This window comes from Equus quagga, chromosome 13 (genome assembly GCF_021613505.1).
Source record: "Equus quagga isolate Etosha38 chromosome 13, UCLA_HA_Equagga_1.0, whole genome shotgun sequence".
Lineage (NCBI taxonomy): Eukaryota > Metazoa > Chordata > Mammalia > Perissodactyla > Equidae > Equus > Equus quagga.
The window spans coordinates 62,382,581-62,410,458 of NC_060279.1; the positions used below are offsets into that span (position 1 = coordinate 62,382,581).

The 27,878-nt window shown below is 36.9% G+C and overlaps 1 protein-coding gene across 2 annotated transcripts in view; it reads left to right on the plus strand.

The window, feature by feature from the left end:
• Positions 1–27,878, plus strand: part of NFATC3 (nuclear factor of activated T cells 3) — a 126,699-nt gene that overhangs the window by 23,607 nt on the left and 75,214 nt on the right. For both annotated transcript variants that reach the window (XM_046680915.1, XM_046680914.1), the window contains exons 2-3: positions 11,379–12,507; positions 14,549–14,711. In XM_046680915.1, coding sequence (XP_046536871.1) covers positions 11,379–12,507; positions 14,549–14,711 — 1,292 coding nt within the window. The remainder of the gene's footprint in view (positions 1–11,378; positions 12,508–14,548; positions 14,712–27,878) is intronic.

The window sequence follows — 27,878 nt, forward strand, 5'->3', positions numbered from 1 at the left end:
GTTTTCATTCTCTTGGGTGTATATACCTAGAGGTGGAATTGCTCGGTCCTATGGTAATTCTGTTTAACTTTTTGAGGCACTGTCAGACTGTTTTCCACGGCACTGCACCATTTTACTTTGCACCACTAATGTATAAAGGTTCCTATTTCTCCACATCCTCACCAACACTTGGTATTTTCTGTGTGTGTATGTGTGTGTGTGTGTTTTTGAGGAAGATTAGCCCTGAGCTAACATCTGCCACCAATTCTTCTCTTTTTGCTGAGGAAGACTGGCCCTCAGCTAACATCTGTACTCAACTTCCTCTCCTTTATATGTGGGACGCCTACCACAGCATGGCTTGCCAAGTGGTGCCATGTCTGCACCCCGGATCCAAATTGGCGAACCCTGGGTCACCGAAGCGGAAGGTGCGAACTTAACCTCTGTGCCACTGGGCCAGCCCCTGTGTGTGTGTTTTTAATTAAAGCCATCCTAGTGAGTGTGAAGTGGTATCTCATTGTGGTTTGTTGTTTGTATTTTTTTTTTCCTTCTTCTCCCCAAAGCCCCCCAGTACATAGTTGTATATTTTAGTTGTGGGTCCTTCTGGTTGTGCTTTGTGAAATGGCGCCTCAGCATGGCCTGATGAGTGGTGCCATGTCCACTCCCAGGATCTGAACCGGCGAAACCCTGGGCCGCCAAAGCAGAGCGTGTGAACTTAACCACTCAGTCATGGGGCTGATCCCCTCATTGTGATTTTGATTTGCCTTTCCTTAATGACCAGTCATGTTAAACCTAAATGTCTTTTCATGTGCTAGTTGGCAGTTTATTTATCTTCTTTGGAGAAAGGTCTATTCTGATCCTTTGCCAGTTTTTTAAATCGGGTTATCTTTTTATTGTTAAGCTGTAAGAGTTCTTTGTATATTATGGATACTAAGCCTTTACCATATTTGTGATTTACAAATATTCTCACTTTCTATTTTTTTTCCCCAGGGAAGGATTTGCCGTGATCTAACATCTGTTGCCAGTCTTCCTCCTCTTTTTTTTTTTCTTCTTCTCAAAGCCCCAGTGCATGGTTGTATATCCTAGTTGTAAGCCCTTCTAGTTCTTCTATGTGAGCCTCCGCCCCAGCATGGCTACTGACAGACAGATGGTATGGTTCCGTGACTGGCAACTGCCCAAGTGATGAGAGCACAAACTTTAACCACTAGACCATCAGGGCTGGCTAGGCTTCAGTTTCTTGATAATGCACAAAAGTTTTTAATTTTTATGAAGTCCATTTCATCTAGTTTTTCTTTCATTGCTTATGCTTTTAGTGTCCAATCTAAGAATCTATTGCCAAATCCAAGCTCATGAAGGTATACACCTATGTTTTCTTCTAAGAGTTTTATGGTTTTAGCTCTTATATTTAGGTCATCGATCCATTTTGAGTTAATTTTTATATATTATGTGAGGTGGCGGTTCAACTTCATCCTTTTGCATGTGGTTATCCAGTTGTCCCAGCACCAATTGTTGAAAGGACTGTTCTTTTCCCCTTTGAATCATGTTAGCACCCTTGTCAAAAATCAGTTGATTGGGCCAGCCTGGTGGTGTAGCAGTTAAGTTCATGCGCTCTGCTTCGGCAGCTCGGGGTTCACCGGTTTGGATCCCTGGCGCGGACATACGTACTGCTTATCAAGCCACACTGTGGCAGGCGGCCCGCATATAAAGTAGAGGAAGATGGGCATGGATGTTAGCTGAGGGCCAGTCTTCCTCAGCAAAAAGAGGAAGATTGCTGGCAGATGTTAGCTCAGGGCTAATCTTCCTCAAAAAAACAAAAACAAACAACAGTTGGCCATAGATATTTGGGGTTTATTTCTGGACTCTCAATTCTGTTCCATTAGTCTATGTGTCTGTCCTTATGGCAATACCACACTGTTTTGATTGCTGTTGCTTTGTGGTAAGTTTTGAATTATGAAGTGTAAGTCTTCCTGCTTTGTTTTTCTTTTTCAGTATTATTTTGGCTGTTTCAGGCCCCTTTCAGTTTCATATACATTTGAAGAGTGGTCTTTCCATTTCTGCAGAAAAAGCCATTAAAATTTTGGTAGATTGCATTGACTTTGTAGATTGCTTTGTGGAGTATTGCAGTGTTAACGATATTGTCTTCCAATCCAGGAACAAAGGAAGTCTTACCATTTATTTAGGTCTTCTTTAATTTCTTTCAGCAATGTTTTGTAGTTTTTAGTGTACAAATATTTTACCTCCTTGGTTAAATTTATTCCTAAGTATTGTACTCTTTTGGAGGCTGTTGTAAATAGAATTGGTTTTTTTAAAATTTCCTTTTTGGTTTCTTCATTGCTGGTATATAGAAGCACCACTGAATTTTAGGTGTTGATCTTCTACCCTGCAACTTTCCTGAATTCATTTATTAGCTCTAGTTGTGTTTTGTGAATTCTATGTGATTTTCTATATATAGAATCGTGTCATCTGCAAATAGAGGTAGTTTTACTTCTTCCTTTCCAATCTGGATGCCTTTAAAATATTTCTTTTTATTGCCTAATTGCTCTGGCTAGGACTTGTAGTACAATGTTGAATAGCAGTGGTGAAAGCTGACATCTTTGTCTTGTTCCTGATCTTAGAGGGAAAACTTTCTGTTTTTCACCATTAATATGATGGATTTTTCATAAATGCTGTAGGCCATTTTAGGGAAGTTCCCTTCTATTCCTGGTTTGCTGAGTATTTTTTTTTCTTGTGAGGAAGGTTGGCCCTGAGCTAACATCTGTTGCCAATTGTCTTCTTTTCGCTTGAGGGAGATTGTTGCTCAGCTAACATCTGTGCCAGTCTTCCTCTGTTTTATGTGGGATGCTGCCACAGCATGGCTTGACAAGCGGTGCTAGGTCTGCACCTGGGATCCAAACCTACGAACACTGGGCCACCAAAGCAGAGCACACAAACTTAACCACTACCCCACTCGGCTGGCCCTTGAGTGTTTTTTTTAATGTCATGAAAGTGTGTTGAATTCTGTCAGATGCTTTTTCTGTGTTAATTCAGGTGATCCTGTAGTTTTTTCTTTCATCCTAGTATTGTGGTAATTGATTTTCATATGTTGAACCATCCATGCATTTCTAGGATAAATTTCATTTGTTTTTTTTTTAATATGCTGTTGGATTTGGTTTGCTAGTATTTTGTTGAGAACTTTGTGTCTGTATTTATAAGGGATGTTGATCTGTAGTTTTCTTGTAGTATCTCTGTCTTGCTTTGGTATCACGTTAATACTAGCCTCATAGAATGTGGTAGGAAGTGTTCCCTACTCTTCCATCTTTTGGAAGAGTTTGAGAAGCATTGCTGTTAATTCTTCTCTAAGTGTTTGGTAAAATTCACCAGTGACACCATCTTGTTCTGGACTTTTTTTCTTGGGAGATTTTTTGACTACTGATTGAATCTCTCTACTTGGTATAGGTCTGTTAAGATCATCAATTTCTTCTGAGTCAGTTTTGGTAATTTATGTGTTTATAAGAATTTGCCCATTTCTCATAGATTGTCTAATTTGGTGGTGTACAGTTCATAGTATTCTTATTATTGTAGTATTCTCATATATATTTTTACCAACACCAGTTATAACATTCTACAGAATCCACTTAGGTGACACTCAGCTATTGTTTTCTCAACTTCTTTGAAAACATTCTTGCTTGAAGTTGTTCCATGCACACTGTTCATAGAGGCTAATTCTTCAATCACTTTAAATTCTGCAGTGACTCTTCAGATAAATAATAATTGAGGAGAATCGGTAATATATGGTTACACATCAGGAGCCAGGGAAAACCACTTGAAATCATTTGCCTTGTTTTGTAACTGCCTATTGATGTTGCTACCAACATCCTCAATTTTTCAACCGACCGTTCTTGCTGAAAGGCTAATAGTTTTATACAAGTTTGTTTTCACTGAACAAGTTTCTTCAGTTGCTGCAATCGAACACAGTTTAAATAAATCACCACTAGTAAATGACCTTCTTTGCTTGGCTAACAAATGAGCCATTCAGAAACTTTCTTTTTCTGAAGAAATCCCACTGTGATAAGATACTCTGTTTATTCTAATTTTTCTTTTGTTTTCCTGTGAGTTAGGAGTATTGTGATGAATGCTTACTGTGGCAATGCTGGTGTGTAAGGTTTTCTTATATAACCCAGCCATAATGTCATTGCACAATAAACATAATGCTATGCCATCTAATTTGATAACAAAATAACCCACACTCCGTTGTGCCTTTAATTCGTGTCATTCAATTTGAAGTCCACTTTACTCTTTCCTGTTTTGAAGTGATAGGTATGCGCTGGTAAGTTAAATAAAGGTTGCAGTCAGTATTCGTTGCCCTCAAAATGCTGTCAAGTTAAAGCTGTCACTGCAATTTGTTAGTGCACCAAGTAGCAGTGGGAAGCAATATCTCTCACAGGTACTTAGCTCTGCCCTTGTTGTATGAGAGTAACTGTAGACACCAAACAAACAAATGAGCATGGCTCTGTTCCAATAAAACTTTATTTGTGGACACCAGAATTTGAATTTCACATCATCTTGTATTATAATACAGTATTACTTTTATTTTTTTCGCCCATTTGAAACCATTCTTAGCTTGTAGGTTGTGCAGAAACAGTGGTAGGCCAGGTTTGGCCCATGGGCTGTATTTTGCCAACCCCTGCTTTATAGTGTAGGTAAAGATATTCCTAGGCAACCTCTATTACCCAGATAACTGCATGCTTGCGTTGGGCCCCCTGGTGGCTGAAGGAACACAGAGTAAATAAATCTTGAGATGGTCAAATTTCTGAAGCACCATAAATTTGAGAATTTTATAGTTGGAATTATGGGCCTGGGACCACTTATCATAGTGAGATTGTAGAAGCCACTCATATCATTTCCAGAGCTTGGGCTTTGGTGACATTTGGGAAAAAGAGGAAGCAGCACTCCCCCAAATTTTATATTCAGATCTCTGCAATGATTTAAGACATCGTTATGATGTAGAATATGTTTGCTTCATTTACAGTTTATTTGGCAAAAGGGTGTGGATTTCAGCATCAGTTAACCACTGAAATGACATTGGTACAATAATTACATTTGAATGAAACTATATCTTCCAAGGGTGACTTTCTTTCCTTCTCCCCTCTTTTTTTCACTCAAGGGGTTGAGGTTTAATAAATTAATAGTTTTTGCTACCTTATCCAGTACATTCTTAAGTAAAACTGGATTTTTATTTTTTAACTATGAATGTATGGTGTGAAGAATTCAGTGACTGTTAACAGTTGGGTGCTGCTGTCCCACTTTGAACTAAGGTGCCAGCAGTTTTTTGTTTTTTAAATTGTGGTAAATATACATAACATAAAATTTACCATCTTAACCACTTTTAAATGTACCGTTTAGTGGCATTAAGTACAGTTGCATTGTTATGCAACTATGGGGTGAGTTTTTGTAATATACCATTTTGAACTCTTTATTTTGTGACTGGGATCCAAGAATGAAATCCACCTGCTCTTGTCAATCCTTGATTTACTACAGTATTTATGAAATAATGAACATGAACTAAATTTACAATTTGTATATTTTTAAAAGAGAAATGTAATTTGTAAAGAAGCAATACACTTAGATGGAATTCTTAAAGAACAAGTTGTTCTGGATGATTCTAGGTACTACCCTTAGAATGTAGGGATGATTCTACCCTTTGGACTGTTTGCCTGTTTTTTCTTGTCTCTTTCCTTTTCTTTGCAACTATTTTCTCTCCATTTTGATTTCCTGCTTCTAATCTGTGGACTAGATGAACATATATATTACATGTTATGAGATCTAAAATTGTATGTAGAGGGTCTGAATGAGGGTCCAACAAAAATTCCTCTGAGTTAATGTATGAGCTTTTATGCTATATATGTTGGATTGATCGGAGACTTGTTTTACTTCTATCTGCTCAACCACCTTTTGAATAGGTGACATTGTCAGCTAAGTTGTAGAAAGTTCTTGGCTATCGTCCTAATTCAACCAGCCTGACAGCTTGCCAAGAAAATACATGGTTCAAAAATTCCTAATTGAGGGTTTTGTTGACATAACTTGAGGATTAATATGGATTCTATAAAGGAAAGTAGTTTCAACAACTTTAACAAATACTTTACTATAGACCTAATAAACATCAGGGACTTACTTGCTAGGTCTGGATATACCGCAATCGAAGTTATTCTCAAATATAATAGAGATCATATCACTCCCTTTTTAAAACTGATAGTTTCCGTTATCCTTAGTATAAAAATTCAGACTCCTTACCATGATCTTTCTAGGTTTTGCTTATTTCAGTTCTCCCCCTTCAGTTGTTGGCCCTAGCCACATATTGGGCCTTTCCCTTTCTCAAAGAAGCCAAGGTCTTATCTGACTCAGTATTTGGTTTTTACTATCCCCCTGTGTTGGAACTATCAGCTTCTCTACCCATCCCTCCCCCTACTCCTTCCTTTGCTCCCTGTTTCCTGTTCATCTTTCAGGTTTTAGCTTACATGCTGGATTCTCAAAAGGGCCATCCCTGTACTCTTTGTAAAATAGGTTCCTTCTTTAGTCTCTTTTCCACCACTTAGGAGTACTTTCAATTTTTAATTTATGTTTTTGTCACTCTCCCCTGAGACTGTATGCTGCCTGAGGGCAGGGACCATGCATGTCTTATTTACTATTTATATACCTCTAGAACAGTTCCTAGAACATTGTAGTCACATTATAAATAGCTATTGAATAAATTAGCATTTTCTTCACTTGGCTTCTGGGATGCCACACTCTTTTGGTTCTTTCATTTCATTGACTCTCTCTTCTCATTCTTACTCATTCTTCTTTGTCTTCCTGATCTCTAAACTTTGGAATCTGCTATGCCTCAGTTGCCTGCTTTCTACGCTCACTTACCCTAGTCATCTCTTCTGATTTTATGGCCTTACATTATGACTCTCAAATTTTCATGGCCAGCCTGAGACTTTATATACAAGTATCTACGTGATATCTCCACTTGGAAAGCTTATTGGCATCTCACATTTAATGTGTCCAAGATAGAAGTTTTGATTTCATATCTCTGAAATCTCTCTCACTTTCTTCTTCATTTCAGTAATTAGAAATACTGTTCTTATAATAGTTCAGGCCCCAAACCTTGGTGTCATCCTTGATTCCTCTCTTTTTCACGTGCAGTCCATCAGTGAGTTCTGTCTGCTCTGCCTTAATAAAAAAATCTCATTTCTGACTGCTGCTTCTACTTTTATAACCCACCACCACCCAGGTCCTATGCTCCATTATTTTATACTGGGATTATTACGGTAGTCTCTTAAATGTATATCAGATTATGTATATCAGATTCTGACACTCCTTTGATTGGAACCCTCCAGTGGTTTTCCATCTCATAATAAAAACTAGTTGTTCTATTGGTCTGTGAGGCTTTACTTGACTAGCCAGTGCTCCCCACCCTCCCAGCCCTTATCATTCTACCCCTCACTCAGTTCTATACCCACTAGTCTTCTTGCTTTCTCTGGTACACTCCAAAACTACTCCATCTTCAGGCCTTTGACCTCTTGCAGTGTTTTTCCTCTAGATTTCTCTATAGCTCAGTTCCTCATACCCTTTTGGTATCTCCTTGGGTATTGGAGACAAAACCCTTTCCTAACATTCCTATCTAAATTAACTTCCTCTCCTCCTTGCACTGTATTCTCCTTACCCTATTTTATTTTTCCTTATAACAAATGCCACCTTCCATATGTTACTAGAATGTAAATTCTATGAGGAGGGGGATTTTGTTTTGTTTACTCTTGTGTTTTCAATGTCTAGAACATGCCTGCTATATATAGTAGCTACTCAAAAAATATTTGTTAAATGAATCATCACATTACCTCTGGTTTAGGGCAGAATACACATATATGGTTGAAAAGTGAACAGCGCAAAGTTGGTACCCCAAAAATGGCAAAATAGGAATGTAGAAAGAAACTGATTTATTTTATTTTATTTTATTTTTGAGGAAGATTAGCCCTGAGCTAACATCTGCCACCAAGCCTCCTCTTTTTGCTGGGGAAGACTGGCCCTGAGCTAACATCTGTGCCCATCTTCCTCTACTTTGTATGGGGGATGCCTGCCACAGTGTGGCTTGACAAGCGGTGCATAGGTCCACACCCAAGATCCAAACCGGTGAACCCCAAGCTGCTGAAGTGGAACATGTGAACTTAACCACTGTGCTACCGGGCTAGCCCCAAGAAACTGATTTCTTAATGACCTTATTGAACTGATGAATAACCAATTCTGGAACTGTCCTACCTTTGGACTTCTTGTTATGTTGGATAAGATTCTCCCCCCCCGCCCAAGATGTTTTGCTTAGGGTTTTCTGTTCTTTGCTGCTTAGAAATTTTGAATTTTGTGCTGAACCATTTTACTTCTAAATTACACTAAATTTTAAAATAACATCCTGGTTGAAGAAACTAGTAAAATTGATACTCATGTCCCTCCACTGTTGCAAATTAAAACAAGTCTTTTGAAACAAATGTCTCTATATAGTAGGAGTGGTGAAAATGTGGGTGCTCTTTGATCTGGTAACCCCACCCTTAGGAATTTATCCTCGAAGACAATTCAGAAGGAGACAAAAAGGTATATGTATAGAGATGTTCAATATACGCTATTTATAAAAGCAAAAAGTAGGAAATAAATATGATCATTGACCCTTGACATTTTGCATGGCCCTGAAAATTGTTTAGAAAGTTTCTGTAAAGCTCAATAAAATATTTTTGAAAACACTGAAAAAGTTGTATGTTATATAGGCTAAACAAATCTAGGCTGTTAGAAGTCAGTATAGTGATTACTCTTGGGCGAAAGGTTATGACTTGGGAGGGTGCCAAGCGGGGGCGGTCTGAGCTGTTCATGTTCTTTTTTTTTTAAGGGTGCTATTACAGGGTGTGTCTATTGGTGAAAACTTATCAAGCTGTGTACTTATGATGTGTGCTCTTTTATGTATCTATCTTATATTTCAATAAAAGTTTAGGAAAAAACCCCCAAAATGTTGTGATCATAGCTATATAAAATATATACCCAATATATAGACCAAGACATATACAAAAACGTTGTGTTAGGTGATAGCATTTGTTTACAGTTTTCTTTAATAATTTTCTTACAGTTAGATAAGAAACAAATTTTTTTGACTTTTAAGAAACATTTTATTTGTGATAAAATATGCATATTATATTCTCTAACTATATTTTTATAACAGCTTTATTGAGATACAACTCACATACTGTACAGTTCACCCATTTAAAGTATAAATAGGGGCTGGCCTGGTGGCAGAGTGGTTAAGTTCGCATATTCAGCTTCAGCGGTCCGGGGTTCGCTGGTTTGGATCCCGGGTGCGGACATGGCACTGCTTGCAAGCCATGCTGTGGTAGGCGTCCCACATATAACGTAGAGGAAGATGGGCACAGATGTTAGCTCAGGGCCAGTCTTCCTCAGCAAAAAGGGGAGGATTGGCAGCAGTTAACTCAGGGCTAATCTTCCTAAAAAAAAAAAAAATATATAAAGTTCAGTGGATTTTAGTATATTCACGGAATGGTGCGACCATTACCACAACTAGTGTTAGAACATTTTCGTCACTGCAAAAAGAAAACCAACACCCATTATTAGTCACTCCTCATTTTCCCCCAAACCTCTTCTTTTTGTTGTTTATTTTTTTATAGCTTTTTCTTCCAGCTTTTTATCCCAGTCAAATATGGGTTTTCTTCTTTGGAGCTCTGACTTCCTACTCCTCTTTATTCAGTAAGTGGAATGCAAGAGTGGAGTGAATGGTGTATTTAAAAAGATGTTTCAATTTATTAGGACATATTCCGGAGTTAAAAAAAATTAAGTAGGATATAACATACCCATCTTAAATTTTAAAAAGGGAAAATCTAGGTAATTGGTGTGTATTGAGTTCTTGCTAAATATTAGTCATTGTGTTAGGTTACTTGTTTTAAAATGGTCCTGTGTGTTTCAGATGATACTCTACTCACCTCCTGTCAGTTTTATAGAAGAAACTGCCTCCCCAGATTGAGGTTCAAGCAGATTAAATAACTTGTCCAAGTTCGCACAGCTATGGAATGGCAGAGCTAGGGTTTAAACCTAAGGGGTTTTGTTTTGTTGTTTTAATTCATGTAAAAACTCTTTACTGAATATATTCACTAACCACAGAACATCTTAAAAGTTCTGAAATCTAGGACTTAATAGAGATAGTTAAATTATAGGATGCTGGCTAATGATAGCAACGCCAGGAGTCTAAAGATATGTGTTATTTTCCAAGGGTACTAATATAATGAAACAACATGATCTCCTTCAGTACTTTTCAGAAGAGGCTAAAGGTTTGTGCTTCTCTCTGTTGTATCTATGAACAGTTTTGTCTTTAGTTTCCCAGTGATGAGCTCTTTGGAAAAAGTGAAGGTGTTCAACCAGCATCTTATACTGGGGCTTAGTACTTCTGCCTCACTGAAAATGGAAAATAATCACTCCTTCCTAAAAGTGAAATTGCAGAATACCCTTATTGTTCCCAACACTGTGGTAGGAAATTTGGCAGGACTTGTTTAGTGTTAAATATTCCAGCAGGGGGTGCATTTTAAAATTTCTACCCTTATGAGGGTTACTTGATCAATCATAAGTTAAAAAGCTTAATGAGTTATTTCCTAGTTGAGGTAAGAGATCCAATGGGATCATGTGGCTTTTGTAACCTAGTCTGCTATGAGCAAAGATATGAATTCTTGATGGTGTGACTATGGAGGAAAAAGCTGTTACTGTTAATCATAAACATTTCCTTAGGGAAAAGTTCTGAGTTTTACCACAAGGAAACTGGGGCCTTGAAGAGGTTAAATGATGTGACTAAGAGCTCACAGTTAAAGGCAGAGGTGGACTAGAGTCTGGGTTTGAGTGTATAAGCCTTTTCAGTAATAAACTTAGTGTTTATACTTACAACTAAAAACCTTTCAAAGACTCTGTTTTGTCCTTTACTCCTTTTTTAACCTGCAGACCCTAGATGAGGCTGAATTTATATGATTATGTCATTCTATAATTCTATCAGTTGTTTTTAGAATTATGGATATGATTATTTAAAAAATAAAAGTGTTTATTTTCAGATAATTTTTTCTGGTTCTCATTTTAGAAAATGTGGAAATAAAGAAAAAGAAAAAACTTCATGTATAATTACATATGTAAATATGTAGTAATTACATATATCTGCAGAAATAACCAGATACATTTTTTTAAAAAATACGTACCACTCTTTATTGGAGCTAATGATGTACATTTTATGTCCTACTTTTTTCTCTCAAGATTATTATTATTATTTACTTTCTCATCTAGTAATTTATATACATCTAAATTTTCTAATTCCTTGTTTTGTTGATTTTGGTTTTTTTCTTTTTGCCTTCTCCCCATAGATCTTGAGCCAGATGATTGTGCATCCATTTACATCTTTAATGTAGATCCACCTCCATCTACTTTAAACTCACCACTTTGCTTACCACATCATGGATTACCGTCTCACTCTTCTGTTTTGTCACCACCGTTTCAGCTCCAAGGTCACAAAAACTATGAAGGAACTTGTGAGGTTCCTGAATCTAAATACAGCCCATTAGGTGGTCCCAAACCCTTTGAGTGCCCAAGTATTCAGATTACATCCATCTCTCCTAACTGTCATCAAGAAATAGATGCTCATGAAGATGACCTACACATAAATGACCCAGAAAGGGATTATTTGGAAAGGCCTTCTAGAGATCATCTCTATCTTCCTCTTGAACCATCCTACCGGGAGTCTTCCCTTAGTCCTAGTCCTGCCAGCAGTATCTCTTCTAGGAGCTGGTTCTCAGATGCTTCTTCTTGTGAATCTCTTTCACATATTTATGATGATGTGGATTCAGAATTGAATGAAGCTGCTGCCCGATTTACTCTTGGATCCCCTCTGACTTCTCCTGGTGGCTCTCCAGGAGGCTGCCCTGGAGAAGACTCCTGGCATCAACAGTATGGGCTTGGACACTCCTTGTCACCCAGGCAGTCTCCTTGCCACTCTCCTAGATCTAGTGTCACTGATGAGAACTGGCTGAGCCCTAGGCCAGCCTCAGGACCCTCATCAAGGCCTACTTCCCCGTGTGGGAAACGGCGGCACTCTAGTGCTGAGGTTTGTTATGCTGGGTCCCTTTCACCTCATCATTCACCTGTTCCTTCTCCTGGTCACTCTCCCAGGGGAAGTGTAACAGAAGATACCTGGCTCAATGTCCAGGGTGGATCAGGCCTTGGCCCTGCACTTTTTCCATTTCAGTACTGTGTAGAGACTGATATCCCTCTGAAAACAAGGAAGACTTCTGAAGATCAAGCTACAGTACTACCAGGAAAATTAGAGCTCTGTTCAGATGACCAAGGGAATTTATCACCATCCCGGGAAACCTCAATAGATGATGGCCTTGGATCTCAATATCCTTTAAAGAAAGATTCATCTGGTGACCAATTTCTTTCAGTTCCTTCACCCTTTACCTGGAGCAAACCAAAGCCTGGCCATACCCCTATATTTCGGTGAGTTGATGGAAATGACTGCCAGTCATTTGTTGTGCTTATGGGTTATTGGTGGCATGTAACTATATTATCTCTATAGAATGGTTTGACCATTTTTCCTCCTCGTCTTTTTTTCTCTTTAATTTCTTCCAAAGTCCACATTTATTTTCCTTTGAGTCTTAAAACTGTTTTTAGATAGGCTAAAGTCATAATTTTAAAAGCATATAGATAATAACAAATCACATTTAAGAATCCCTGGAAGGAATTTTCTTATCTAAAAAACCTTCTTGTAAAGGTTGATTATAATATGAATTAAATTAGTAATAAAACTGATTGAGAATAGGTTTTTTATATTTTTAAGAGCTCAAAATACAAATTAAATTTGCCTTTTCATATTTGCGGCAAGTATATTTTTTCATAATTTATTTTTTGTCTTTTGACTTTATAAGTTTGTGATTTTGTTATTGTAGAGGAATTTTTAACTTTTGTGTATTTAAATTTGTCTATGCCTTTTGGTTTTGTGTTATATTTGAAAGCCTTACCCTACTCTGAAATAATTAAAAATAAAAAAATCTAACTCGTATTTCTAATGAAGTTTTTTATATATATTATTATTATAATATATGTATGTAACTATATATAGTATTTGTATTTGTATAACATGTAAAATAAAATATATATTATTAAAAATATTAAACATGGTAAAAAATATATAGATATATAATGTATATGTTTGAATCTTGAGTCTAACTAGGGACTGGAGTGAGGAATAGTGTAACGACTTTATTTTCCAAATGGTCTGTCAGTTATCACAATACCATTTATAGAATAAATCTAGTCTGTAATTGATTAAAAAAGATAATTTTTGTCATTTATTATATTCCCACATGGAGTTGCGTCTGTTTACTTTTTTTTTTAATGCTTTTTCATTGATATAAATCTTTATTTCTGGATCCAGATCTTTAGAAAAACATAATGTGGAATTATGGTAATTGAAGATACCTTTTGAGCCTATCGCTCTGCTTCTGAAAATTATCTTAATCTTTTCAGTGGTTTGCTTAAGTCTGCAGAAGAAGTGCAGAAACTGAGAGTTGATGAAGCTGAGTTGTTTCAGACTAATAAAAATTAATACCTTTGAGTTTCACAGTAGCTAGTAAAGCTAGGCTGCGGATATTCAAGGAAGTAATGAAATAATTTAGAAATTTACAGTAGGAATGATTGTATTTCAGAGGTAGAAGAGATCTTAAAAGTTCCATTTCACCAATCACTAAGAAGATATTACTTTTTAAGACAAATCATTCTAGCTTTGGGTTCATCAGTATTTGACCTATATACATAAGTTCTTTCTTTTCTAATTTCATGTTTTCAGTGTTAATATGTCTAAATGAACCTGTTGCCTTTAAGCTATTTAAATTATCTTATTGATCAATTGACATTTGTCTCTAAAATTAGCATTTAGAGATGCTGCAGTTATAGGCCTTGTATTTTTTCAGCCAAGTATGTACTGAAGTTAAATTTTTACCTCAAGTTGCAATACATCACTGACTATAAGTAATATTTCAGAGAGACAGGGAAAAGAGCAATAGAGAGGAAATGGGAGAAACAGCATGTACAATAGACTGACTTCTATAGTTACACACCAGGGAGGGAGACATATGTACTGAGTGGTATTTGAATCCTTGGGGAGATACTGACACACATACAATACACAGAGATGTTCATTTTTGCTTTAAGAAGTCAAATTATTATTATTTTGATTGTTTTTGTAGTTAGGTACACATAGTTGAGAAACAGTTATAGTTTTACAAACTGTTAGAATTTGTCCTTTTAAAAAAGTACTGGAAAGAAAAAATAGATAAAATCAGTTTTATTCTTCAGGTTAAAGAATTCTTTCTTAAGCACCCACCATATCCAATGTTATAACTTATCACTAAGTAAAGTTTTATTTTGGAATACTTTGCTTCAAAGATCTTGAAATGTTGGTGCTGACAAAGAAGTAATTTGAATCACTGCTTGGCAATAATAGCATGGTGAAATGCATCTTTGTGTGTTTTGTTTATAGCACATCTTCATTACCTCCACTAGACTGGCCTTTACCAACTCATTTTGGACAATGTGAACTGAAAATAGAAGTGCAACCTAAAACTCATCATCGAGCCCATTATGAAACTGAAGGTAGCCGAGGAGCAGTAAAAGCATCTACTGGGGGACATCCTGTTGTGAAGGTATGAGGTTTTGGGGGCATGTTTTGCAGATACTGTACATCTGTCTATGATAGAATCTATTCAGTTATGTACTACTGAGCCCAAAGAGAGAAAATTCAAACTAGAAACCCTCTGTTGAGGTTTTGTGTCCTTGTTGATATGACAGTACTTCCACGTTTTTTTTGCTAGGCTAAAAGATATTCTTCCTGGCATGACTCCAGCTGGGGAAACTCTGGGGAAGGAAAATTGTAGTGGTCAAACTGTTGTTTTTCTGATTTAAAAAAAATGACTTTATTATGTTTATAAATATTATACATGCTCATTAGAATCCAAGTAATACAAAAAAGTAGAGAGAATAAAGCAGTAAATTACCCCGAATCTAAACCCCTCAGAAATAAGCAATTGTTTACATTTTATTAACACCCCGGATAATTCTGTGTGTATGTTTAGTGGAAGACTGGATGGATGGCTAGAAAAATGAATGAATTTTTTAAGGATAGGATTATACTGAACATCTTTGTAATTGAAATATTTAATGTATTTTTTACTTGAATTTATTAGAAGAAAATAGAACTAAAGTAAAATTGTAAAAATTATATATTGTGCGTGTATGAAACAGATTTAATATGGAAGTTTTGCATTACACCAGTTGCATATTAACTTTAATTTTACTTGAATAAAACATTTAAAAAGTGAAACAGAAGGAAAACTAAGAATTACTAAATCTTAGATACTATTCTTCACTCTAAGAGGACCTAGAAAATCTAAGATCAAAGTGATTAAATAAATTAAGAGATTGAATTATTGTTTTAGATTTAGATAGTATGAATTGACTCCCTGCTCTGAAAAATGAGGTAATTAATTGTCTCTCGTAAACTTTTTCCCTCTGCTCTTACCCTCCACCTCCTGAATTTTGTTGCTTAATTTATTTTTCCTTCCAGATCTACACCCATCACCACATCTTGTGCCCGCTGACCCCCATTGTTTAGCCTTAGTCCTATATCTAGTTGGATTCACTGATTACTACGAATTCTGTTTCATTTATTTCGTTGTGTTTGTTGTTTTTTTAGGGAGGGCTTTGGATTCTGTATTCCTTGAGTTCTTTCACATTTGAGAATGTTTGTTTGTTGTCTTTATATAGTCAAACATCAGAATGGCTATATATTAATAATCTTGTCACCCCATTTTCTCTCTCAGAAGTTATTTTGTGGCATTGTGTATTGTAGCTGAGAAATTAATTATACTGAAGTGAATTTGAACAAACACAATTTATAAACTATCATTTGCTGTACCAGCCATGCTTGATGATTTATCATTATCATCTAAACATGTTTTATAGTTCTTGACAAACAAAGCTTTACCTTGTAGGTGGGTTTTAAAATGACTTTGTAGCAAGAAATGTTGGTTATAGAAAAAGAGATCAGATTTGTGGTTACCAGAAGCAGGAAGTAGGGGATGGGGGATTTGGATGAAGGTAGTCAAAAGATACAAACTCCTAGCTATAAGATAAATAAGTACTGGGGATATGATGTACAGCATGATGACTATAGTTAACACTGCTGTATGGTATATTTGAAAGTTGCTGAGAGAGTAGATCCTAAAAGTTCTCATCACAAGGAAAAAACCTTTTTTCCCCCTCCCTCTCCCTCTCTTTTTCTTTTTTTTTTGGTAACTGTGTGAGGTGATGGATGTTAACTAAATTTATCATGGTAATCAATTTGCAATATATGTAAATCAAGTCATTATGCTGTATGCCTTAAAATTATACCATGCTGTATGTCAGTTATTTCTCAAAAAAACTGAAAGAAAAAAAGTAATGGCAGGAAAACTCAACATAGGAATTCTGCTATTTGTTATTAGAGTCATATTTTGATCTTAAATGAGACCTTATTTCATTTTGAATAAGGAGGAAGGTTCTTTGTTTTCTGTATCTTTGACTTTTCTTACTAGGAAAGAAATTGCTTGCAAGTGCTTAAATGAAGAAAAATCTTTTGGGAGTCCAAGTGATTTGTTTTCACAGTATTCCTTTAATTAAAACTGATTACCTGCTTAAGAAGAGATTAACACTTCTGATATCATCAATGTTTTATATTCTCCTTGTGAGTGATATTTTTTTTCTAAGTGAAGAGTTATATTATTCATTATACTTGAAATTATTGACTTAACCAGAGTATGTCTGGATGTTGATGTTCTTTATCAGTCTTTCCCAGTACCTATGATGCTCCCTTTCAATCTGAGATTCTTTCTCCTTTGTGCAAGAAAAATTTTCTGTCTTATGTATATATATGTTTCCTGTTCCATTTGTTTTGTCCTTTACTTCAGGGACTCCATTTATGATGCAAATGTTGACTTTTCTTTGCCTGCCCTTCACATCTGTGTTCTTTTCTTTGGATATTTTAATGTCATTTCTTATCATTTATTGTGATTTTTTTTAAGCCTTACCCTGATGTTTTTGATATCTTTGTCACTTGCTGTTTCTGATTCACCTTTTAGATCTGCAATTGTGTTTTGAATTTTAATTTGATTCCTTGGCTCCATTTTCCACTTATTTAATATTTTATCATTATATTTGGTCTCATGATTTATTGAATTTATATTCTTAAATTTTTTTGTGTGGAACATTGATCAGCAATCAATTTCACTATTTTGGTTTTTTTCTGTGTATGTGTTTTTGTTGCGGGGAAGTTTTGTTTTAATTTTTTATTATATTCTTCAAATGTCTTTTGCTTAATTTATTCCTGTTTTCATTAAACAAAAACAAAAAAAAGTATATTATGGTTGCTTAATTGCCAGCCCCCGCCCCCCCCCAGTTTTGATCTGTAGCCTGAGGGGCTTGTGGTAAAGTGGTAGAGAGTTAGTTTAGGATAGGCCTTGTTGGGTTTGGCTCAAGAGAGTGGACAATATCATATATTATGGCCCACTCCCAGTATTCTAGTACGTATCATATTTTCATGAGCTTTGCTTGTTCCCCTAGTACACCTCAGAGTTCTGAAAGATGGTAAGCACCCTTGACCTTTTCTGCCTCTGCCAAAGGTCCTGGAACAGAATGTGGGATCTCTTATTCTTAAGAGAAAGTTTTTCCTTGACTTTCCTCAGAGTTGCCTACTTAGAACTTTAATCTACTTTGCTACAAATTATCATTAATTATCATTCTCTGCTATTTTATTTTCTCACTTTATTACTTTTATTGCATAAATTTACTCATTAATTTTATTTACTCACTTTTCCTTATTACTCTTCTTGGCAGATGAAGGTTTGGTTTGGTTAGCAGCTCTGCCACGCTGCCAGAATCTTCTGTTTCACACTACTCACCACCTCCTCCCTCCCCCTTTTGAAGTTGTTCTCTTTTTGGTCGGTTGTTGCTGGTAGATTTTTAGCTGTTTCCTTCCCTCCTCAACCCCCCAAACGTTTTGTTTATCTCGTTAGGTTTTAGGGGAAGAAGATTGTGATACTTCTTCATTTTACTGTCTTTATCCAAAAGTTTTCTTTTTCTAATATCAAGTGAAAAATAAACATTACATGATGAGACTAGGTCATCTCAAATTGGAAGTGAAACTGATACCTGATTCTACATACTCCACCACACTTGCAGGGTTGTGTGCTTTGTATGGCAGGAACACTCTATTTGTGTATGCCCACTTCTGAGACCACATTGTTCCCACTAACAGAGGTGGGCCTTCTCTAGCAACTAAGACGACTATTTGTAGATTTCTCTGCTAGTCTGAGAATTTTTTAATACTCAGAAAGAGAAAGAGGAAGTCATGAGTTGCCATTCCAGACTGGCTTGAACATCACAGACCAGTGTTGTGTGTGCTTGGTTCTCAAGATTAGGAAAAATGCCTTAGGGGCCAGCCCTGTGGCCAAGTGGTTAAGTTCGTGTGCTCAGCTTCAGTGGCCCAGGGTTTTTCTGGTTCGGATCCTGGGCACGGACATGGCACCGCTCATCAGGCCATGCTGAGGCAGTGTCCCACGTAGCAGAACCAGAAGGACCTACAACTAGAATCTACAACTATGTATGAGGGGTGCTTTGGGGAGAAGAAGAAGAAAGAAAAAAAAAGATTGGCAACAGATGTTAGCTCAGGTGCCAATCTTAAAAAAAAAAAAGCCTTAATTTGGCTGTGTATGTGCTTTTTATTTTCAATGTTTTATTACTATATAAGAATACATCACTGAAGTATAAAAGTCTTAAGATGTACAACTCAATGAATTTGTAACACACACATATACATATATATATCTCTCTCTCTCCATGAAACTACTACACAGGTTATGATAGAACATTTTAAGCACTTGAGAAAGGCCCCTTGTGTCCTTCTCAGTTTGTACCCCCAAGCAAAGGTAATCTTGCTTCTGACCTCTTAGCACTATAGATTAGTTTTTTTATTCTTGAATTTCGTATAAACGGAATCATACAAAATGTCTTGTTTTCTGCCTAGCTTCTTTTATTCAACATTCTGACTGTGAGATTCATCCATTTTGGATTTTTGTAGGTTTTTTTCTTTTTCTTTTCTGCATGGTATTCTACATTCTTTTGCATGTGGCTGTCCAGTTTTACCAACACCATTTATTGAAGAGACTATCTTTTTCTCCCTTGTGTGGTCTTAGTCCCTTTGTCAAAGATTAGCTGTCCATAGATGTGTGGTTTTATTTCTGGGCTTTCAATTCTGTTCCAGTGATCTATGTGCCTGTTTCTGTACCAGTACTATAGTTTGTAGTATATTTTGAAGTCAGGGATTGTGATGCCTCCAGCTTTGTTATTTTTTCCTCAGGATTTCTTTAGCTATTTGGAGTCTTTTGTTGCCCCACATGAATTTTAGGGTTCTTTGTTCTATTTCCTTAATGAAAGTCATTGGGATTCTGATTGAGATTGCATTGAATCTGTGGATTGCTTTGGGTAGTATGGACATTTTTACTATATTTATTCTTCTGATCCATGTGGATGGAATACCTTTCCATTTCTGTATGTCACCGTGGATTTCTTTCAAAAATGTCTTATAGTTTTGATTGTATAAATCTTTCACCTCCTTGGTTAAATTTATTCTTAGATATTTTATTCTTTTTGTTGCAGTTGTAAATGGGATTATATTCTTATTTTTTATTTTTTATTGAGTTAATGATAGGTTACAATCTTGTGAAATTTCAGTTGTACATTATTGTCTGTGAGTCGTGTTGTAGGTGCACCCCTTCACCCTTTGTGCCCACCCCTCACCCCACCTTTCCCCTGGTAGCCACTAATCTGTTCTCTTTGTCCACAGGTTTAAATTCCTCATATGAGTGGAGTCATACAGAGATTGTCCTTCTCTATCTGGCTTATTTCACTTAACATAATTCCCTCAAGGTCCATCCATGTTGTTGCAAATGGGACAATTTTGTTCTTTATGGCTGAGTAGTATCCCATTGTATATATATACTACATCTTCTTTATCCAATCATCTGTTGATGGGCACTTAGGTTGCTTCCACGTCTTGGCTATTGTAAGTAATGCTGCAATGAACATTGGGGTGCATAGGACTTTTGAAATTGCTGACTTCAAGCTCTTTGGATAAATACCCAGTAGTGGGATAGCTGGATCGTATGGTAGTTCTGTTTTTAGTTTTTTGAGGAATCTCCATACTGTTTTCCATAGTGGCTGCACCAGTTTGCATTCCCACCAGCAGTTTATGAGCATTCTTTTTTCTCCACAACCTCTCCAACATTTGTTACTATTTGTTTTAGTTATTTTTGTCATTCTAATGGGTGTAAGGTGATATCTTAGTGTAGTTTTGAATTGCATTTCCCTGATGCACAGCGATGATGAACATCTTTTTGTGTGCCTATTGGCCATCCGTATATCTTCTTTGGAGAAATGTCTGTTCATGTCTCCAGCCCATTTTTTGATCGGGTTGTTTGATTTTTTGTTGTTGAGTTGTGTGAGTTCTTTATATATTATGGATATTAGACTTTTGTCGGATGTATTACTTGCAAATATTTTTTCCCAGCTAGTGGGTTGATTTTTTGTTTCAATCCTGTTTTCCTTTGCCTTGAAGAGGCTCTTTAGTCTGATGAAGTCCCATTTGTTTATTCTTTCTCTTGTTTCCCTTGTCTGAGAAGACATGGTGTCCGAAAAGATCCTTTTAATACTGGTGTCAAAGAGTGTACTGCCTACGTTTTCTTCTAGAAGTCTTATGGTTTCAGGTCACACCTTTAGGTCTTTGATCCATTTTGAGTTTATTTTGGTGAATGGTGAGAAAGAATGGTCAATTTTCATTCTTTTACATGTGGCTTTCCAGTTTTCCCAGCACCATTTGTTGAAAAGACTTTCTTTTCTCCATTGTATGCCCTCAGCTCCTTTGTTGAAGATTAGCTGTCCATAGATGTGTGGTTTTATTTCTGGGCTTTCATTTCTGTTCCATTGATCTGTGCACCTGTTTTTGTACCAGTACCATGCTGTTTTGATTAGTGTAGCTTTGTAGTATGTTTTGAAGTCAGGGATTGTGATGCCTCCAGCTGTGTTGTTTTTTCTCAGGATTGCTTTAGCAATTCGGGGTCTTTTGTTACCCCATATGAATTTTAGGATTCTTTGTTCTATTTCTGTAAAGAATGTCATTGGGATCCTGATGGGGATGGCGTTGAATCTGTAGATTGCGTTAGGTAGAATGGATATTTTAATTATGTTTATTCTTCCAATCCATGTACATGGAAGGTTCCTCCATGTCTTTATGTCATCATCCGTTTCTTTCAGAAAAGCCTTGTAATTTTCATTGTATAGGCCTTTCACTTCCTTAGTTAAATTCACCCCAAGGTATTTTATTCTTTTTGTTGCGATTGTGAATGGTATTGTGTTCTTTAGTTCTTTTTCTGTTAGTTCGTTATTAGAGTATAGACATGCTACTGATTTATGTAAATTGATTTTATATCCTGCAACTTTGCTGTAGTTGTTGATTACTTCTAAAAGTTTTCCAATGGATTCTTTGGGGTTTTCTATATATAAGATCATGTCATCTGCAAACAGCGAGAGTTTCACTTCTTCCCTCCCTATTTGTATTCCTTTTATTCCGTTTTCTTGCCTGATTACTCTGGCCAGGACCTCCAGTACTATGTTAAATAAGAGTGGTGATAGAAGGCATCCTTATCTCGTTCCTGTTTTCAAGGGGATGGTGCTCAGTTTTTGCCCATTGAGTATGATGTTGGCTGTGAGTTTGTTATATATGGCCTTTATTATATTGAAGTAGTTACCTTCTATCCCCATTTTGTTCAGAATTTTTATCATAAATGGCTTCTTGTCAGATGCGTTCTCTGCATCTGTTGAGATGATCATGTCATTTTTATTCCTCAGTTTGTTGATGTGGTGTATCATGTTGACTGATTTGTGGATGTTGAACCATTCCTGTGTCCCTGGTATGAATCCCACTTGATCATGATGTATGATCCTTTTGATGAATTGCTGAATTCGGGTTGCCAAAATTTTGTTGAGAATTTTTGCATCTGTGTTCATCAGCGATATTGGCCTGTAGTTCTCCTTTTTCGTGCTGTCCTTGTCAGGTTTTGGTATCAGCGTCATGTTGGCCTTGTAGAATGTGTTAGGAAGTGTTCCATCCTCCCTAATTTTTTGGAATAGCTTGAAAAGGATAGGTATTAAATCCTCTCTGAAAGTTTGGTAGAATTCCCCAGGAAGGCCATCTGGTCCTGAGGTTTTATTCTTTGGGATGCTTTTGATTGCTGTTTCAATCTCTTTACTTGTGATTGGTCTGTTCAAATTGTCTGCTTCTTCTTGAGTGAGCCTTGGGAGATTGTAGGAGTCCAAGAGTTTATCCATTTCCTCTAGGTTATCCATTTTGCTGGCATATAGTTTTCTGTAGTATTCTCTTATAATCTGCTGTATTTCTGTGGAGTCTGTTCTTATTACTTCTCTTTCATTTCTGATTTTGTTTATTTGAGCTTTCTCTCCTTTTTTTTTTGTATGTCTGGCTAGGGGTTTGTCAATTTTATTTATCTTCTCAAAGAACCAGCTCTTTGTTTCATTGATCCTTTCTCCTGCCTTTTTTGTTTCCATAGCATTTATTTCTGTTCTGATTTTTATTATTTCTCTCCTTCTGCTGACTTTGGGCTTTGTTTGTTCTTCTTTCTCTAATTCAGTTAGGTGTAGTTTGAGATTGCTCATTTGCGATTTTTCTTGTTTGTTAAGATGTGCCTGAATTGTGATGAATTTTCCTCTTAATACAGCTTTTGCTGCATCCCATATGAGTTGATATGGTGTGTTATCACTTTCATTTGTCTCCAGGTATTTTTTGATTTCTTCTTTAATTTCTTCAATGATCCATTGCTTGTTCAATAGCATATTGTTTAGTCTCCACATCCTTGTGCCTTTCTCAGCTTTTTTCGTGTAATTAATTTCTAGCCTTATAGCATTATGATTGGAGAAGATGCTTGTTATTATTTCAATTTTTTAAAATTTGTAGATGCTTGCCTTGTTTCCCAACATATGGTCTGTCCTTGAGAATGTTCCATGCGCGCTTGAGAAGAATGTGTTCCCCCACGTGAAAGCTTTTCCCCGTTAGAGGGTTTCTGCTGCATGCGTCTGTGGGAGTCCTGGACAATCCCCAGACGCGGGGCCCCACCCCCGCTGCTTCCCTCACCTGGGGCAGTGATCCCAGTCTCTAGGGGAGGGAGCGAAGTTCTCTCTTACCCCACTCCAGCTCCTCCAAGGTCAGCTCCAGCCTCTCTGCCCTCCGTCGTTTGGCTGCTGTGGGTCTCTGATGATTTCTGTTATTAGGATTTTTGTTGTTGTTGGAAAGCAGTTGCTCTTTTTGGTTGTAATTTGGAGGGGAGAGAGTCCCGGGTGAGCTCACACCGCCATGTTGCTGACATCACTCGGGATTGTATTCTTGAGTTCGCTTTCTGTTAGTTCGTTATTGGCGTACAGATATGCAACTGGTTTTTGTAAGTTGATTTTGTACCCTGCAACTTTACATATCTTTTAATGTACAAAGCATTCATCTTTTTTGGTATATGTGTAGGAGTGGAATTGGTGGTTTTTCAAAGGAGCTATACCAATGTTTACTCCTAACCAGCCATGTGTGAAAGTTTCAGTTATTCCACGTCAACATCAATACCAGTACTTGGTTGTTGGTCTTTTAATTTTAACCATTCTAGTAGGGATGTTGAGGTATCACATTGATTTTAATTTGTGATTTCCTGATGACCAGTGATGTTGAACATGTTTTCAGTGTTTATCAAACATTTGGCTATCCTCTTTTGTGAAGTGTCTCTTCACATCTCTTGACCAATTTTTAAATTAATTGTCTCTTTTTCTTATTGATTTGTAGGAATTTTTAATATTTTGGATATAAGTCCTTTGTCAGGTAGTATGTGTTGTAAATGAAATTTCTTCTCCTACTCTCTTGCTTGTTTTTTCACTTTCTTAATTGTGTCTTTTGATGAATGGAAGTTTTTTGTTTTGTTTTGTTTTTTGCTGAGGAAGATTCTCGCTGAGCCAATCTTCCTCTTTTTGTGGAGGAAGATTCAGCCTGAGCTAACATCTCTTGCTAATCTTCCTTTTTGTGTGTGAACTGCCGCCACAGTATAGCCAGTGATGAGTGGTGTAGGTCTGCACCCGGGAACTGAACCCAGGCCACTGAAGCGGAGCGTGCCAAACTTAACCACTATGCTGCTAAGAAGGCCCATGAATGGAAGTTTTTAATTTTAATGAAGTCCAAACTGTCAGTCATCTTTTCCATGGATAGTGCTTTATATCCTGTTCAAGAACCTTTACTTAACGCTGAGGTTATGAAGACAAGTTTCCTGTGTTTTCCTCTCCAATCTTTATTGCTTTATCTTTTAACATTTAGGTCTATGATCTATCTCAAATTAGTTTTTGTGTATGGAATAAAGGTAAAGGTTAAGATGCATTTTTTTTCTTACGGTTAGAAGTTGACCAAGTACCATTATTAAAAGCCCATCATTTTTCTACTGTACTACATCGGTTCCTTTGTCATCAATCAGGTGACCATATACCTGTGGCTGTCTGTCTTAACTCTTCATTCCATGCCATTGAACTATTTGGTCTTCCTGAGTACCATGACTACATTGCCTTAATTATGGTGGCTTTATAGTAAATCTTGGCATTTGGTAATGTGAATCTTCTTTTTTCTTTTAAGATTGTTTTGGCTATTATGGGTCTTCTGCATTTCTGTATGAATTTTAGAGTCATCTTATTAATCTCTACCCCCCCAAAAAGTAAAACTCTCCTCCTGGGATTTTAATTACGATTATGTTGAAAGTGCAGGTCAGTTTGGGGAGAATTGACCTCTTAATAATATTGATGCTTTCAATCCATGAACATTGTCTATCCCTCCATTTATTTTGTCACAGGCATACCTTGTTTTATTGTGCTTCACTTTATTGTGCTTCACAGATATTACATTTTTTACAAGACCCTCCACCAAGAAAAAGATTACAACTTTCTGAAGGCTCAGGTAATGGTCAGCATTTTTCAGCAGAAAAGTATTTTTTAATTAAGCTATGTACGTTGTTTTTTAGATGTAATGCTATTGCACACTTAATAGACTACAGTATAATATAAATATAACTTTTCTATGCATGAGGAAATAAAAAAATTTGTGGGACTTGTTTTATTGCAATGTTCACTTATTGTGGTGGTCTGGAACTGAGCCTGCAATGTCTCTGAGGTATGCCTGTATTTCTAAATTCCTCTTAGCAGTGTTTTATAGTGTTCAGTGTAAAAATCTTTCACATCTTTTCTTGTTTCTAAGGTCCAGTGTTTGTTTTTTTTTTTTTTTTGAGGAAGATTAGCCCTGAGCTAACATCTGCTGCCAATCCTCCTCTTTTTGCTGAGGAAGACTGGCCCTGAGCTAACATCCATGCCCATCTTCCTCTGCTTTATATGTGAGATGCCTACCACAGCGTGACCTGCCAAGTAGTGCCGTGTCCGCACCTGGAATCTCAACTGGCGAACCCCGGGCCGCCAAAGTGGAACATGCACACTTACTGCTGCGCCACTGGGCTGGCCCCATGGTTCAGTGTTTTTGAAATGCTATTACAAATGGTGCTTTTTTTTGCTGAGGAAGATTGGCCCTGAGCTAACATTTGTTGCCAATCTTCCTCTTTTCGCTTGAGGAAGATTTACCCTGAGCTAACATCTGTGCCCATCTTCCTCTATTTTGTATGTGGGTCACTGCCACAACATGGCCGCGAGTGACTAGTGTAGGTCCATGCCTGGGAACCAAACCCGGGCCTCTGAAGAGAAGTGCACTGAAGTTAACCACTAGGCTATTGGGCCAGCCCCTATAAATGGTATTTTTTATTTCGTTTTCAGATTTTTTGTCTGTAGAATATTGAAATGCAGTTGATTTTTTTTTGACTCTGTATTCCTTGACCTTATAGTTTATTTTAGCTCTTTTGAGTTTTCTAAATAGTCAGATCATCTTTGAAAAATGAAAATTTTACTTCTTTCTTTCTAATCTTTATACCTTTATTCCCCCAGAAAACTTTGTTATGGTAAAATACATGTAACATAAAATTTACCGTCTTAATCTATTTTATTTTATTTTTTTTGAGGAGGGGTAAGGAAGATTGGCCCTGAGCTAATGTGTTACCAATCTTCCTCTTTTTGCTTGAGGAAGATTGTCACTGAGCTAACATCTGTGCCTATCTTCCTCTGTTTTGTATGTGGGATGCCACCACACCATGGCTTTGTGAAGGGTGTATAGGTCTGCACTCAGGATCTGAACCTGTGAATTCCTGGCTGCTGAAGTGGAGCGTGCAAACTTAACCACTACACTACTGGGCTGGCCCCCATCTTAATCATTTTTAAGTGTACGGTTCACTGATATTAAATGCATTCATAATGTTGTATAACTGTCACCACCATCCATCTTTATAGCTCTTTTCATCTTGTAGAAGTGAAACTCTATACTCCCTTCCTCCTTTGCCAGTCCCTAGAAACCACCATTCTACTTTCTGTCTCTATGATTTTGACTACTCTCAGTACCTTGTATAAGTGAAATCCATATGATATTTGTCTTTTTGTGACTGGCATATTTCACTTAACATAATGTCCTCAAGGTTCATCCATATTGTAGCATATGCCAGAATTTCCTTTTTAAGGCTGAATGATCTTTTGTTGTATACACGTTTTGCTTATCCATTTATCCATCGATGGACACTTGGATTGCTTCCACATTTTAGTTATTGTGAATAACACTGCTGTGAACGTGGGTGGGCAAATATCTTTTCAAGACCCTGTTTTTGGTTCTTTTGGGTATATGCTCAGAAGTAGAATTGCTGGATCATATGGTAATTCTATTTTTAACTTTTGGCAGAACCACCCTTCCCACTAACAGTGCACAAGGGTCCCCATTTCTCTACATCTTCACCAATACTTGTTATTTTATGGACTTCTTGTTAGTAACCATCCTAATAAGTGTAAGGTGACATCTTGTAGTTTTCATTTGCATTTCCCTAATGATCAGTGATGTTGAGTATCATTTCATGTGTTTATTGGCCATTTGTATATCTTCTTTGGAGAAATGTCTATTCAAGTCCTTTGCCCATTTTTTGAATTAGGTCATTTGGGTTTTTTGTTGTTGTTGTTGTTTTTCCATCTTCTTCTCCCCAAAGCCCCTCAGTATGTAGTTGTACATTCTAGTTGTAGGTCCCTCTGGTTGTGCTATGTGGGGTACCACCTCAGCATGGCCTGATGAGCAGTGCTAGGTCCATGCCCAGGATCTGAACTGGCAGAACACTGGGCTGCTGAAGCAGTGTGCGCAAACTTAACTGCTCGGCCATGAGACCAGCCCCTAGTCTGTCTTTTGATGCACAAAATTTTAATTTTCATTAACAATACACAAACCGGGATTTATTTTGTTGCCTCTGTCTTTGGTGTCATATCCAAGAAATCATTGCCAAATCCAATGTCATGAAGCTTTTGCCCCATGTTTTCTTCTAAGAGTTTTGTAGTTTGTCATACATTTAGGTCTTTTATACATTTGAGTTAATTTTTGTATATGGTGTTAGGTAAGGGTCCACCTTTATTCTTTTGCATATAGATATCCAGTTGTCCCAGCACCATTTGTTGAAAAGACTCTCCTTTCCCCATTGAATGGTCTTGACACTGTTGTCAAAAATCATTTGACCATATGTTGAAGGGTTTATTTCTGGGCTCTCTGTTTTATTCCATTGGTCTATATG